At 45.7% G+C, this 15,084-nt stretch overlaps 1 protein-coding gene across 1 annotated transcript in view; it reads left to right on the top strand.

Annotated features, from left to right (window-relative positions):
• The first annotated feature begins 6,700 nt into the window (after positions 1 to 6,700).
• LOC8026963 (protein gooseberry-like) overlaps positions 6,701 to 15,084 on the top strand; it is a 131,021-nt gene continuing 122,637 nt past the window's right edge. The window contains exon 1 of the mRNA XM_029970433.3: positions 6,701 to 7,333. Within this exon, the coding sequence (XP_029826293.2) occupies positions 7,249 to 7,333 (85 nt within the window). The 5' untranslated portion in view covers positions 6,701 to 7,248. The remainder of the gene's footprint in view (positions 7,334 to 15,084) is intronic.

Below are 15,084 nucleotides of genomic sequence, written 5' to 3'. Positions count from 1 at the left end.
CCCCTCATACAGCCTCCCCCCCTCCCCTTCCCCGAATCAAAATCCTGGCTATGTGCCTGGATCTAGACATATGTTTCGGCGTCGTGATTTGCTGAGCTGCCTCCGTTAGTTGCGCTGTTTGACTCTCCGAGTGATAAAGATCAGATTAGAGCAGAATTGTGTCAGATGTTATTTTCCGGTCTATTACGCAACCATCACCAAACAGGCCATCAGAAGAAGACAAGTTCAGTGCGAAGTACTTAATGTAAATACGGAAGCGGGTCAAGTACTGTGCGGGACACCCGACTTGACTGGAACAGTGCAAAAATTCGTAATTTTAGCAGTGACGAATTGTAGGCGGTTAGTTAAAAAGGCATTACAATTTGTATACAGACGTGAATGTTAAGTGATTCTAATTTACGAAAGATTTTGTGGGAAGCTTTGTCGAGGATTTTGATAAATAAATCTAAAAATAAACAATCAGTATCACAATGATCATTGAGAGAATGATGGAGACCGTGCGTGAAGGATAGCCGCGTCTCACGAGTGAAATGTTTTCTAAAGCCGTGCTGTGAACTTCTGAAGAAGTCATTAGTTGCAAGATAATTAACCAAATGTGAATAGATGACGTGTTCAAGTATTTTGAATGGCACTCTTGTTAAATAAATCGACCGATAATTGCATGGGTTATGTTTTCGCCAGATTTCTGTAAAGGAACTACCTTCCCAATCACCCAATCGCTTGGGACTACGCCATGTTGAAGAGTCTGCGTATAAATGTTTGAGAGAATTATTGAACAACACATTTTTTTTTATTTGCTGCTACTTCCATCCATTCCGGCACCATGATGAAAGCTTTATATTATTTATAATGCCAGCGACACCAATCACGCAAACTACCACTGGGTCCATTGGCAATACAAGAGGAAAAGACAATACCGGTAGTTGATTAACATGAGAGGTTGTCAAGGACATACTAAAGGCATCATTTAAAGCAATTGCACTTTCCGTTGCTGGTATATCTATGTCTGACTGGCAACGTTAGACTGACAGTTCGGATTAACGTTCCAGAATTGTTTACGATTAGTCGTTAACGTGATATTTATAGGGCTGGGAATTTTCCGATTAACCTACTGATGAATCAATTATTGATTTAATCACGATTAATATTTTAACCGATCAGTCGGTTAAACCTTCGCAAACAAAAGAAAATAAAACTTTTACGTTCTCACCACACAGACGCGGACGAGTACACTTGTATAAAGGCCAACTTTAGGTGATCTTTTGACTTAGTAAATGAGCAAAATATGTAACTCCAACCAGGTGGAGAAGGTTCTACCTGCCCCGGCCGCTTCAAGGCCGTGCGAGTGTCTGTTTAGAACAGCAGGGGCTGTTTCGATCAATCAGAGTAGTTTGCTATTGCCGGATAATATATCAGCGAAGATCTTTGCCTCTCCGACTGAAGTAATAGTTTTTAGTCCGGGTGTCTTTTGACTGCTCTGAACTACATATTGATGTAGTTCAGAGTTTTGATTTGATTGATTTGGGCTGGGCATTGATTTAAAATCCGAAATTTTACATTGCGCCGTTTATTACATATTCAGCGAAGGAGCGATTTAGTTTTTACTTCTTTAAAACTATTATGCCTGCGAATGAACGAAGCCGATTGTTCAATTAATTAATCTACCAAAGGGTGTCGATTAATCGGGTTAAAAGTTTTAATCGACGCCTAGCCCTAGATGTTTAGCGTATGACGGTTCCTGGGGAAACCTCTGGTTAGGTTAATTGATATAAAAAATAGTAGACGTCGTGTGAAAATCAGATATTGGTGTTGCAAAAGAAACTTGGCGACGAGGCGTGTGGCTACTGGTCTTTGATCGCGTAGTACGCATAACACTCCTTTTTAAGAAAAGTTTCTTATAGTTTAGCTTAACCACGTTTGCCTGAAGGCTTTCCATTCTAAAGTCTTTTCAAACACAAACGTCTGTTTTTTTTAATTTGAACTTGGCCTGGAGAACAGTTTCTTTATCGTTTTAAAAGACCGAAACTTCACTAAAATGGGACGACGCTTTCCCATTGTAAAAAAAGGCCCAAACGATGAGCACGCACAATTTGTTCGCGTGAGATATTAAACGAAGCTAATTGTGAAAGTGAGCGAACCATCTTATCATTATTCTGCCAGGGCCCACGTTTCACCAGCGCAATCGTACACACCGGGAAACACAAGATTATCTCTGCGTGACTGGTTTGACATCTCATCTAATCTACTGTATACAAAACAATTTTTTTTAATGCTCTGACTAGATCGGTTGGCACCAGCCAACTCGCGGTGTATAATAGACCCCTTTCAAAACTACGCCCTCTGTTGGAAGCTGTGGAATCTCCGCAGAATGGCAGGCACATATGACATAGCACAGTCAACGCTATTACGAGATGATAGATGCAAACACGGCAGTGCCAAAATCGCAACGTTACCTCGCTCGTTGTCTGTCATGCGTATGTTTTCACCGGCTAAACTATAATCGAACGCAGGAATGCAACGCGACCTTCGGGTTTAGTATGTTGCGTTTGTCCTTGTGTTTTTTCTTGGTTTAGGTTTGCACGTATACAGCAGTGTCCGTGGCTCCACCATTGTGCGGTGGTTCCCCGACCTTCACAATCAGCACAGGACTTTCGAAAAAGGTCTATTCATCGATTGAAGACGACTTCAATCGCGGAAACCGTATACAGATATTTATAGCCATGACTTATGTAGCTTAGCTTTGCCCGTCTTCAACACTCTGAATACGCGTATTCGTATCTTGCGATGCATGAAGCTGCTTAGATATACATTTAGAAAGTGGAGACACATAAGGGTTGTCTGTATCGTCCCTTATGTGTCTCCACTTTCTAAATGTTTAAAAAGCCCCAACACGCTCACATAGCGCAAGCTTAGATATATGTTCAGCATTAGTGTGTCCGTGGTTAGTGTATTCAACTCATTGCAACAGTTACACTGAAAGAATTCACCAAACCTTCTGGGCATAAAAGCAATATTGTACAGACGTCAAGACTTAAAACAATAGAAACTTTACTAACCTGCAGGATTAGAAGAAAAAAAGTTGACGATGAGCATCGTTTGTGCTTCCATGCCCTCTGACGATCCACGATGACGAGGCTGCGCAGCTTTCTGGGCCAATGCGATGATACAGATGTCGATGTGGCTGTTCCAAAATGACCTCGGTGAAGCTCGTTGATAACGGAAAAGGTGATTGCCTCGGTCGCCTGGTGGTCGTCTTAATTCCGTGTACTGAAACCGTCGATGAAAGGGACGCCATCCAGGTCGATCGGATCGCATGTTCCAGACAGGCATGGTACCCATGGAGCCAGGCCGGAGAGTAACCAAAGGCCGTCCCGTTCAAGAACTGTAGGGTTACAAGAAAAAAGCTGACGATGTGCGCCGTTTGAAGTTCGTGAGAAATTGTGAGAAGATTCCTGGTTTGATGAACACGAAAGCAATTATCTTCTTTACTGAATTGGCACTCATCTAAACTTTCCTATTCCCAGTGATGCCCCCTTAGCAAACTGCACCTTGCGTCTTCTACTGTAAATGCCTGCTTCGCAACGTAGCAGTCACGGAGAAGTTATATTATAAAACATCCCGAACACCTCCTGCCTGGCTTTTTGTGAACAGGCAAAACGGGATGTATCGAACATTTGATTATATTCACTGTGATCGGTTTAGAAGGGAACGTCCACGTGTTGATCAGCGCTTGCAGCCTACGTGACATCGACCGTCAGGGTTGGTACTTCGAAGATTGCATGATCAATCCCGACATTTGATACCCGATAGAACTGAAAGCCTAGCAAGTCAGGAACAGATAAATCTTTGCCAATACAGGTAATCGATACTGTATTTTAACAGACTTGGATTCGTCGCTACATCGCTGAAGTCACATTACCAACATTTTAGATAGTAGGTATACCTGATAGCTCACCATGGGTTAACCTTCAACCCCTTTCTGCTCTCCCTAACTTTCATAACTGGGGTCCTCCCTTCTCGTTCGTTTTCCTGCTTCAAGTGTTTTGAGGTGTTCGATCAGTGTTCGTGCCCTGCCTGTGCTTTTCATCTACGTAACCTGGCGTCATTCAGATTTACCAAAGAGACCCCAATGTTGTTGACCAATGTCAAAGAAAATTTACAGCCGGATACATACGAAAACAATTGTGCTGGAGATTTATGAGGGGTGTGGGCTGAACCACTTTACGCGGGGAAGATAACCGATGGTGGATATATATACTAAATGTGCGTGCCAGAACCCCCAAACACAAAAACCTATCGGTGCAAGATATCGAATATTGCTTTACGTATTGCCGAAAGTCACTTTGAAGTAGATAAGTAAATCCTGGCAGGTTTTTCCTCATAGGCATCCCATTACAAGGCCGTCACTACAGCCCTCGATCAGACCCTCAGAAGCCTCGCAAGAGTTTGCCGACGTTCGGAGGCAACATGGCGTCGTCTAAAGCGCAGACCGCATGGCGCGTTTTTGCTCGCCATTCAGGCGCGTCGGCGTCAAACTGACGTCATTTCCTGCGCGCGGGCGCGCGTTTTCGCGGAAGCGTTGGTTTCTAGCCGACCCAGAAAAAGACGCGCGCGCCGAGGCGTCGAAGCGGCTCTCGCCCAATGAGGGTCGGCCGAATTATCACGTGATCCTGCACAGTACGATGTTCCGCAATCAGCACATTTCAAAGTTTTCAAAAGCATTTGTATTTCCCATATAAAAATTGAAAAAGATGTTTCTTTGACGCACGAACCCGTTTTATTTACTCATTTGTTCATTTAATTCTCATTTTGTAGTATTTGCGTCAACATTTACATCGCGTGTTGAGAATTCTGTTATCTGGCAACGCTGATAACGCGCGGCCGGCGGTGCCTTGGTTCGTCTGCGTGCGGGTGCCCCCGCGCAGTGTTGTACGGAACGGCGTTCCAAGGAACGGCGTTCATGGAACGCGTTCCTTTTAGGAGGAACGAGGGAACGCCGACGTTCCATTTTGCATCGCTGGAACTGGAACGGGAACGAGTTACATTTTTACTGGAACGGAAAGAGTAACGGCGTTCCTTTTTTGCGTCCAGTGGGTAATTTTTATTTTATTTCGATCAGGGAAATTTTGAAACTACAAAGTGCGGGATCTCGTTACCTCTTTGGCTACTAATCTCATGGATTATTTTGTGTGGTCCTCGCTTGCTGACAGTTTCGGTTGCAGGAGAGCTGGTGGATATTGATTCGTGTTGTAGTGCCCGAAACAGCGGTACAAAAAGCAAGGCTTTTGGTCGTAGGAAAAGACAAAGAAAGAGGGTTGTTTCAAACTCGGCTACTTACTTTGGTTTCACGAATCCTCATACACCCAGAAATCTAAGGCCGACAGCTACTTGTGAACTTCCATAACGAGACCTACAGTTACAACGAGATCACAGATTGCCAGACATCGAACGCACTTTTGTATCCCGAACAACAAAGCCAACCTTACAAAGAAGTATTTGAAGTTTTTAAAACTGACCTTCCAAAAAGCCTACCACCTCCTCCACTTGCTCGTCTTGCGGACAGCAACATCGAGAAGCAGCAGCTGTTAAGTTCGAACAAGGGACTTTGTTCAATTGAAACGTGTGAGGTTGTTGTAAAACGCTCGTGCACTGTAGGGTAAAAGTACATTCGGCTTATCTGAATCGTCCACTACAAACATGAATATGGTGAAAGGCTTAGATTTTTAACTTGAATATATCAACAAATGAAACCCTGCTTCCGCTTGTTTTCTTCTCTTGTTGCCCTTCCATGACGACGTACAAACTCATATGTTGACTACTAATGGGATGGATTAAAAAGAACGCTGCTTGATTTAACAAAATATAGTAATTAGCGAAATACAAATGTAACGTATATGTAACGATACGTTCCATTTCTTAAACTGTAACGGGAACGAGTTCCTTTTTCACAGATGTAACTTGTAACGAGAACGCGTTCCAAAAATCAGAAGGAACGAGGAACGAGCTTTCGTTCCTTTTTTTGAGGAACGTGTACAACACTGCCCCCGCGTCAGCTTCCGCGCGAGCGTTCATAGCGCGTCGCGTTTTCGCGTGTAGAAAAACGCGCCATGCTGTCTGCGCTCATCGCGTGATGATGCAGCACTACCTCGCCCGGCCATTCAGTATACTGCAGGGCCGCTCGCCTCGCAATGGCGGTGGCGTGAGGCCAGCGGACTGCCGCTCCGGCGACACGAGGGCCCGGCGGGGGAAGCGAATCGTCCGGAGCCAACGGCTCCATTGCCGTGACCGGAGCCATTCAGCGACGCCGCGTTCTTCGCAGTCGCCTGCTCGCCTCCTTTGTTGGCCCGGGGAACAGGAAGCGACGCCGCAGGGGAAGGGGTCCCCGTTACGCCGCCGGCGATCCGGCCGACCGCTCGCTGCAGGGACGCCCACCCGCGTCGGTCTTGCCGGCCGGGGGCGGGACCCTTGCCGGACACCCGCCGCGGTGCACGACCTGCGCCGGACCCCCGCGCGCGTGTCCCTCTCTGCGTCGTTTCCCACGCACTCGGGACGGGGAGAAACAAAGGGCCCGCCGCTGTCGTCGACGGGAGGGTCCCGCGCGGGCGTCCAATGGGAAGCCCCCGCGCAGAACCGGCCCCCCCGAGAGCGGGCGCGCCGCCCACCCCGCTCAAACTGCGGGCACTCCGCCGGCCGCAGAGTCCCGAGCGCGCGTGGCACGCGCTCACTCGAGTTGGCCGTCCTCTCGCCGACTCACGCCGCTTCGCCAGGACCCATCTCGTGCACCTGGGCGACTCGCTATCGGCTACTCGAGTGTGACTGCGGTGACTGCGGTGACTACTCGCCGTCACCGTTCTTGTCAGATTCTGACGAACCAGCTGCGAGGCGATCGCTCGCGAGCCGCGACTACTTCCCGGCCAACAGAGTTCTTGACCGTTTGTGGAAGAGTTTGTCGGACGAGATTCGACGAAGCGGTCACCTGGACGGACTCCCCGACCGAGAGGATCATCAACGTGGAGTGTCGGCGGCGGTTTTGACGCTTCGACGGGTGGTGCCGTGTACTCGTAGGCGCCGGTGCGTGGTGTGTGGGTGCTCGCAGCGTGCGCGGGGTGCAGCCTGGCGCCCGTGGCCGGGGGCTACCGAGGCGGCTCGGCGCTGGAGGGCAACTCGTTCGCGGGCCTGGGCTCGGACTGGTCGGCGGGAAACCCTGCGGCCGCCGCCGCGGCGGCGGCCGCGGCGGGACGCTGCTGGATGCAGGGCACCCATTCGGCGACTCCCAGCATGGCCTCGGCGCTCTCGTCCATCAGGCCGCTCTTCACGGGCTATCCATTCCAAGGTGGGCTCTCCGGCTTGCTCGATCCTCGTGGCACGCGCACTAGCCTTTACTAGCCTACACCAGTTCGCTTTTTTTTCTTTTTTTATACTTCTTGATCGGAGTAGATTTGTATAGTCTCGGAACTGGCGCCTTTACTGGCGTTGGGGTAGCGCGGGCTTCGTGTTAACGTTCGGACAAATTATTCTAATTCACTGTTAAAAAAATGTATCACTTGCCAAGATCACTCAAAAAAAAAAAAAAAACGTTAGTGTAAGATGGCATCATCAGAAAGCATGCTCCTCAAAGATGGTGACCTAAACAATCAAGGTTAAGATGGCATCACAAAAAAGTGAGCATATTCAGACCTATGAAGTTTAATTAAAACAAGGTTCGTGTTATATCTCGTCTAAGAAAGGGAAGCTTATCAAGATTACTTCGAAAAAACAGGTGTAAGATGTCACTACATAAAGGGAAGCCTATCAAGTTTACACCTAAAAAATGTTAGTTAGACGTCAAGTTGTCAGCTTTACAATCTTACAAGACGTTAGGTTGAAATTTACATCAAAATGGTATAAACCTGACGTCAAGTTTATACCTTTACGAGGTCACAAAAATCTCACCTTATAAAGACAAGCTTAACGGAGTAACTAACAAGGGACGGATCAGGTGTAGGACTCTATCACAGTTGGATTATTTCTAGAATTCACTGGCGGGCAAGGGCCAACGTTCGACCAAAGGGCGAAAATCTTTCCATCTTAATAAGTTTACCAAGATTGCTTAAAATACGTAAGACCTTACCCCCGAGGCGATGATATCAGACCGCTCCGGGGTAACGTCCCAGGGATGTGACGTCAGACATTTCACTCTACGAGAATCCTGTTACACATGCGCATGTGTAGGGTTCGCCGCCCCATCTGATCAAGCCTGTACTGTATACGATGGTCGAGTTGTGGGATATAATCTAACGAAATTGAAGTCACCGCGGAATAAGCATATCACACAAAATCTGATAAAGTATAAGAATTTTACACTGTATTTACAAAGAAAAAAGAAAAGCTTCTTCAACGGTTTGGGTCTTTTCGGGCGTTTCGATCGCACGTGTTGAAAAGCATCGCTTGGAGCGACATGGTATTCATTCCTCGACAATGGGAACAATTTTGTCTGCCCTCGGTACTTTTGACTACATTTTGTTTTGTACGAGTTCTGCTGGTTCAAAAAGTATACTCGTCGCTTTCGAATTCTGTCGAATTCAGGCGTACGTTTGCAGGGAATATCTGGTAGCATACGTAGAAATCGAACAAAACAAATACTGCGCATCGTTTGTACATCCGAATCAATGGCACCCTCAGAATCAGTGATACATTTTCACAACCCGGAAAGGTCTTTAACTTTTCACAGACATGAAAAGCGTCCTTTAAAACGCAAAATTCTGTAACCTGTACTTCCACTTACGATTTAAAAAAATACATTTACAAAAAAATATATTCCTTACATTTGGGATTAAAATTCCTACTCCTTGATGAACTGACTGTATACAAAATCAGCGAACTCGTACTTAACATTGTTCGAGGCTTAACGCCGTGGTCACCACGCAGCTGCTAATTCATCATACAAAAGGTGGTCTGCAAATACTGTCTGAACGTTGTTTTCTTTTTTTTTTTTCTTTTTTTTCCCCTCGTATGACGGCCACATCGGTCAACCAAAAGCTACCTGCAGACATCTATTTGAAGCGTACATATGTTTGACGCAAACATCATCCTTCGAACATGCACATCTGTGAGACGCAGATAATTCTGTATCCTGTCCGCAGCGAAGGTTTGCGCTTTGTTCATCAGCCCCGTCTGCGTGACGTGTGACTTTCAACTTCTCTTAGGTCTCGCGATTAGGTTCGTCCCGCGCTCCATTTGCGGGTAACTTTGGCGCACCCCCGAGTTTCTCACGAGTTCCAAGCCGTTCTAACAAAAGTTAATTTAGCGGTTTTCGATGACGTTCAGTCAGTTTCTAATTGAAACCATCTGTCTATTTTCACTCATTAAAAAGTTAATTAACGAATTTTAATTAATTAGCCGACTTATCGCAAAGATTAACCACCCACGTAATGTCCCCCTGACCGTATAACTCACCTGCGCAAAACCGTATAAGCGCATCGTTGACGAATGTTATGTAATAGATATGTTCGAATTGTGGAAGAGGGGAGAAAGTGATTAATGAGTTTACTGCATTCAAGTTAGGGAAGGAGAAAGAGATCTGGCGAAAAATTGGGCGAGGAGCGGAAATTGAACTCGCAACCTTCGCCTATCCGGGCCACGCCTTAACCGATTAGACCATTCCGGCCTTTAGTTTCGGCGGACTCAATTTCTGACCAGCTCTCAGTCTACCGTTAGCTTCGAATTCACTTACCCAAATAGACGACAGCCTTTGCTCATATATGCTAGTTCCGAGTTGGTGCAGTGACGTGGCACGTCATTTCAGCTTGCAAATGTCGGAAAAGGGCCCGTCTTCCAAGATTCCTACGATTACGGCCGACCCTGTCTTGAAATTACGTCCTGCATGATCCGCTGTTGAGGAACACTGGCCATTGAAGCACGCATTGCTGAAGTGCTTCTCGAAGTCATGTGTACCCGTACGCACGTCAGAACAAAGCGATTTATGAGTGAGATGAATTTCACAATATGGGATGCCCAAAAACCGATTACATTAATCCATTTGTTTTATTTTTATATTGCCAAGATCATATTCGATTATTATAGAGATATAATTTTACACGGCAACTTAAGTAGTCTCCTCTTGGGAATATGACCCTCGTTCGAAGTCATCCAGAGGTTGTTTTTCTCGGCTCTTGCCAAATAAAAAAAAAAAAAAAAAAAAGTGTAAACTATAAAAAAAGAAATGCAAGAAGAGACTTTCTTAGCGAAGTTTCTTTTTTTTCCCCCATCGGCTAACGAATACGAGGCGTCCCGCATAGAAGAAAGCAGCCGAAGGAGTATCATTCATCAATCAACGTGGGCGCTAAGCCCGTGCCAGGGAGAAAGGCTGGCGCTCACCTCTCGCCTCGGGTCCTTTGGACGTCGAAGCAATTACAGAAGCGCGCTGAAGCAATCTCCATCGAAGGGATGAGAGACGGCTCGCCGAGCGTTGATGTGTACGCGGAAAGAAATTTGTAGCGGCAAATCGGAAAAGCTGTGTTCTCATCGGCAACAACGTTAAGGTGCTTGTGGTGGAGTAAAGTGACGGCCTTCCACGCACTCCACGTTTTGCATCCTGGTATTTCTTTATTGCACCCTTAAAAGTCCAGCAGGGCATTACATTACATAAAAATGGGGGGGGGGGGGGGGGGGGGGGACAGAACATAAAAAGAAAATTGGAACGAAGCAGTAACTATCCACTATTGATGAACAAAATCTAAAGAACAAAATAACGCTCGATGTAAACACAACGATAAAGAACAGGAATAATAATAGGAAAAAAAAACTTAATTACAGTCATAATGAACATTACTCATATAACACGTCATAAGAAATGGAACTAGTTACTTATGCGAACAAGGAAACTAATGATTCACGAAACAAGATGGTGGCAGCAACGGATAGAATTGGGAAGGTCGTTCCAATAACAAATGCCACCCGGAACTGCCGAATCGATGAATGCATCCGTTGTACTGGTTAGACGCTTGAAACTTCCGCTGTTTGTGGTGGTTCGATGCGAAGGTTTGTGGATGACTTGCAGTTTATTGTGTTTGTACGCATAATACCGTGTCTTTGAGGAGCTTCAATACGTCTTGCGAGCCACAAGGAGCACAAATTCCTCATTAGGAAACGCTGTGTTTGAAATTATTGTTTTCTTTTCGTGTAACATCTTGTCAAACCTTTTTTTTTTTTTTCTATGGGGGGGGGGGGGGGGGGGGGGGCGTGGGGGTTTTGATTTAGCAAGTTATTTGAGCCTCGTTCATTTAGTCATCCCTCAGGGCACGAGGGCACTACATTGAGGTATGGGCTGCAGACTCACACAACGAAATCGAAATCAGGGCCTATAAGAACAAAAGGACGAGCCTTTTGGAGTTGTTCAAATGAAAAATTTTGGAAAACGACGTTTAGAGATGGATGTTACATTTAACATATATATATGCAGACCGCATACAATCGAAGGTGGTTCCGGGAAAACGTAGTTTTGGGAATTAATTAATTGACAAATTACCTAGACGTTTTATAAGAAGACGACTTTGTGTGTCTGTGTGCGTGCGTGCGCGCGCGCTTATGATGAAGATGCGATGAAATTTTAGGAGTTAGTAACCTCCCAATATCAATAGAGGATTAGGTAGAGATGGCATAAAACACACAAGGATTCGGCACAATACATTACTCCCCTGATCAGTTTAGCGGAGATACCAAACGCACAAAGACGACGTGCGCCGTGACAAAGCACTTTTTGCACTGTTTGATTGGCTGCATGGGATCGGATACCGTTGGCTAAGGTCCGGACTCGATGCGTTAAGCGGAGAGTCGCAGCACCACAGTATGGACCGGTAACCACGGTGTATTCTCATAATATACATCGGAGGCGCGGTGATTTGTCGGAATGCTCGCTACCCTGTACTCCCATTAATTTTTTTTTTTTTTTTTTTGGCTGGCAGGACGACTTGATATCGTTATAGGTCCGAGTCACTTTTATTTAAACATTGTTTAATTCTTTTTAATGCAGAAAAGACGCGAAATATTCGCAGCATAACATAACCAACGTTGTAAGCAGCTGCTTTGGCCTATAAAAAACCAAACTGCATAAACCCCTGGAGACATTATGTAAAAAGGTTTCACGACGTTTCTACGACATTGCTAAACTAAGAATAACTATCCATGCAATAACGCGTGAAAAAAGCGATGAACTCATGAAATTTGATAACCTGGTCTCGTGTTTTCGGAATAACAGCCGCACTTGGGTTATCGTTCACCTATAAAACTTGCAAATCTATAAAAATAAATAAAAAATTGAAATATGCTCATTTTTTGTCATTGTGAAAGCCCCAGTAGAGTTAGATAAAGCGCATAAAACAATCTTGCATCACCCTGCATGAATGCTTTACTGTCTCGTCATGACGAGACTTAAACCAACTTATTTTGGAAGTACCACATTTGATTTTTTTCCTTCCAAGCTTGACATGTGTATTCGATTCGTAATCGTACAACCGGGACATGACGTCAACAATTAATCTCTCGAAAGCCAGTGGGATCTACGAACCCGTTTGTAATATGAGTCCCGATATTCCGATTAAATTAGTTTCTACCCTGTTTCACGGACAATTCAAAAGCCTCTAGAAGAATCGGCGAACCAGCGCGCGCCGAAGAGGCACACGCAGAGTCGCCGAGATGCGAGCTGTTTCGGCGAATCTTTTAAAGTTCGTTGCGAAGGCCTCGGAATTACCCGTGAAACAGGGGTGTGTTAGTCACGCTCTTTCTTATCAAGTAAGTTTATTTCACAACAATAAACAAGCAATTTTTTTTTTAGATATTATACTATTAGTCACGCTATTCCTTATCGAGTAAAAAATTTGGAAACGTTATATGTACATTTTCTACGTTATATTTTCTTTTTCTTAAACATCGATTTGTCTTTTATCTCTTAAATACCGCGGAGTTCCGATTTGTTTCGCAGCTGTCGTCAGGAAGGCTTAGCACATTCCGGTTTTCGATAGGAAGCGAGCTCCCATCGTTCCGACCTGATATTGGTGCGTGAAAAATTAAAACTCAGCTTTTTGCCGGCTCTTTGAAGTCACCGAACCAAGACAAGTGCGTCCGAAGCGGGCACGATTCGGAGGCTACTATGTCGCAATCAAACATTTTGCGTGTATACCGTCATGCTTCTATATATACTAAAACGGCGACAATTCTAGCGTCTTTGTCAGGCTATCTTTCTATAGGCATATCGTGTAAACTGTCCAAATATTTCAGACAGTTTATTAACAGGTAGTGCATATGAAGCAATGGGAAAGTCGCATAGCATAAAAACAAACAGACAATGAGGAAATTAATGGTGCAAGACGAACTACTGAATGAACTACGAAGCCCGAATATATAGCAGTTATGGCGAGCAGAGTGTCTTGAAATTGTCCTTAAATCAAATATCTCGGTAATTGTGTGGCGTGTTTGTTTAGACACCGCGAAGTCGGTCATCCCCGAACGGACGTCTGCGTGTCTCTCCGGCTGCAGACGAGGAATTTAGCCAGTGTCGTACGACTGCTAGCGTGAGGTCTTTAAAGGGGCCGTGCAACGATATTGGGTGGAAATGTTTCTCATTGTACACAAGCTTACTGGCACTAGTGAGGCCGAGCATATTTGCAAGCAGCTCCACTGATCAAGAGACTTCGTTGTCGCCGCGTGATTTCAGGGATAAAAGCGGAGGTTTTCTTTCAGTCTCTCTTTCGCAAAACTCGATGACGAACGCGGTTGTGGGGATGGCATTGTTGGCGTTGTCAACAATGTGATCCCCAGGTTTTTGTCATCAAACTTAGCGATCCCCGCGGTGGCAATAGGTAAAAGCGACTCTTCCGGTGGTCATGACCACTGCGTGAGCGTTCCATTTGGCCTCGTGACAATCCATGCCTCGACATGTATTCGGGCAGTGGCTCGTGCCCCAATCGCTGCGATGACGGGAATAGCCGAGCCGTAACAGTAATAAGACCCTTTCGAAAGTCACGTGCCGATTATTAGAAAATCGGAACCACGGCACAATGGCTACGTACACATCGCGACACTGTTAGCGCGAACACGACATCGGCGCATTTTCGCATTTTACTTCTAAATAGTAATAGCGAGCACAAAATTTCATCGCTTAAATTATAGAACTAAATGAGCTCTTTCCGTAGCAATAATAACTTGAATGACATCTCTTGGTTTCAAAGAGAAAAACTGGAAAAACCGGCGATCTGTTGTTCGCGCTAACAGTGTCGCGCTCTGTACTGCATTGAGGAATGTGCAAGTTAGAGTGCCTCAATGTCCTTCTGTTTAGGGTGATGCCACCCTTTGTAGTACCCGATGCCGACAGCACGCGCTCACGTTTAAAATACAAAGAAATCGACGAAAACAAAATGTCGCCGTAGTACAGTCAGCGCCACGAGCGCGTGCAGGGACACGTTCTTTCACGCGCTTCTGAACAAAAAATAAAAATAAAAGTGTGAGACAAAATGGCCAGATGTCTCCACCCTAAGCAAAGCGCACATGAAGGCACCCTAGTGCAAGTTATTTCATAAGATAGCGATCGTCGGAGCGCGGCCCAGAAGCGAGCCAACGAGCCAATCAAACAGCGTCGAAAGTGCAACGTCACTGTGCTCATCACCGTTTTCTGTGAGTGCTGTTTCCAGTGTGCCGTGACGTTGAGGTTTTAATCCGCCATTGTGCAGGGATTCCACGACTGCCAACACAGGGCAGTATTTCGAAAGGGATCTATGAGAGTTTTAGTAGATCGTATTTATAGAGCTACACTTTTCTAGCGCGAGCATCGTGCGAAGTTGAGGAGCATCGTGCAGTTACTTTGAAGCATGAATTAAGCACGTGCCAGCTGGGCCCGCTCTCCGTAGGTACGGATCTACTCGGTGCGTGCCCATGTGCCTTGCCAGCCCTAGCGCGCGACTAGATAAAATCGGCTACAGATCACGTGGCCACTTGATGGTGGCGCATAGTGCATGGTAAGAAATTTTAATAGACCGATCTCACATCCAGTTTCATTACGCCGCCGCTGCCGCCATCATGCATCGTGGTACCTGTATACTGTGCTTGCACGCG

The sequence above is a fragment of the Ixodes scapularis genome, unplaced genomic scaffold (assembly GCF_016920785.2).
Source record: "Ixodes scapularis isolate PalLabHiFi unplaced genomic scaffold, ASM1692078v2 PGA_scaffold1__304_contigs__length_218370807, whole genome shotgun sequence".
Taxonomy (NCBI): domain Eukaryota; kingdom Metazoa; phylum Arthropoda; class Arachnida; order Ixodida; family Ixodidae; genus Ixodes; species Ixodes scapularis.
This window is presented reverse-complemented; position numbering and strand designations above follow the sequence as displayed.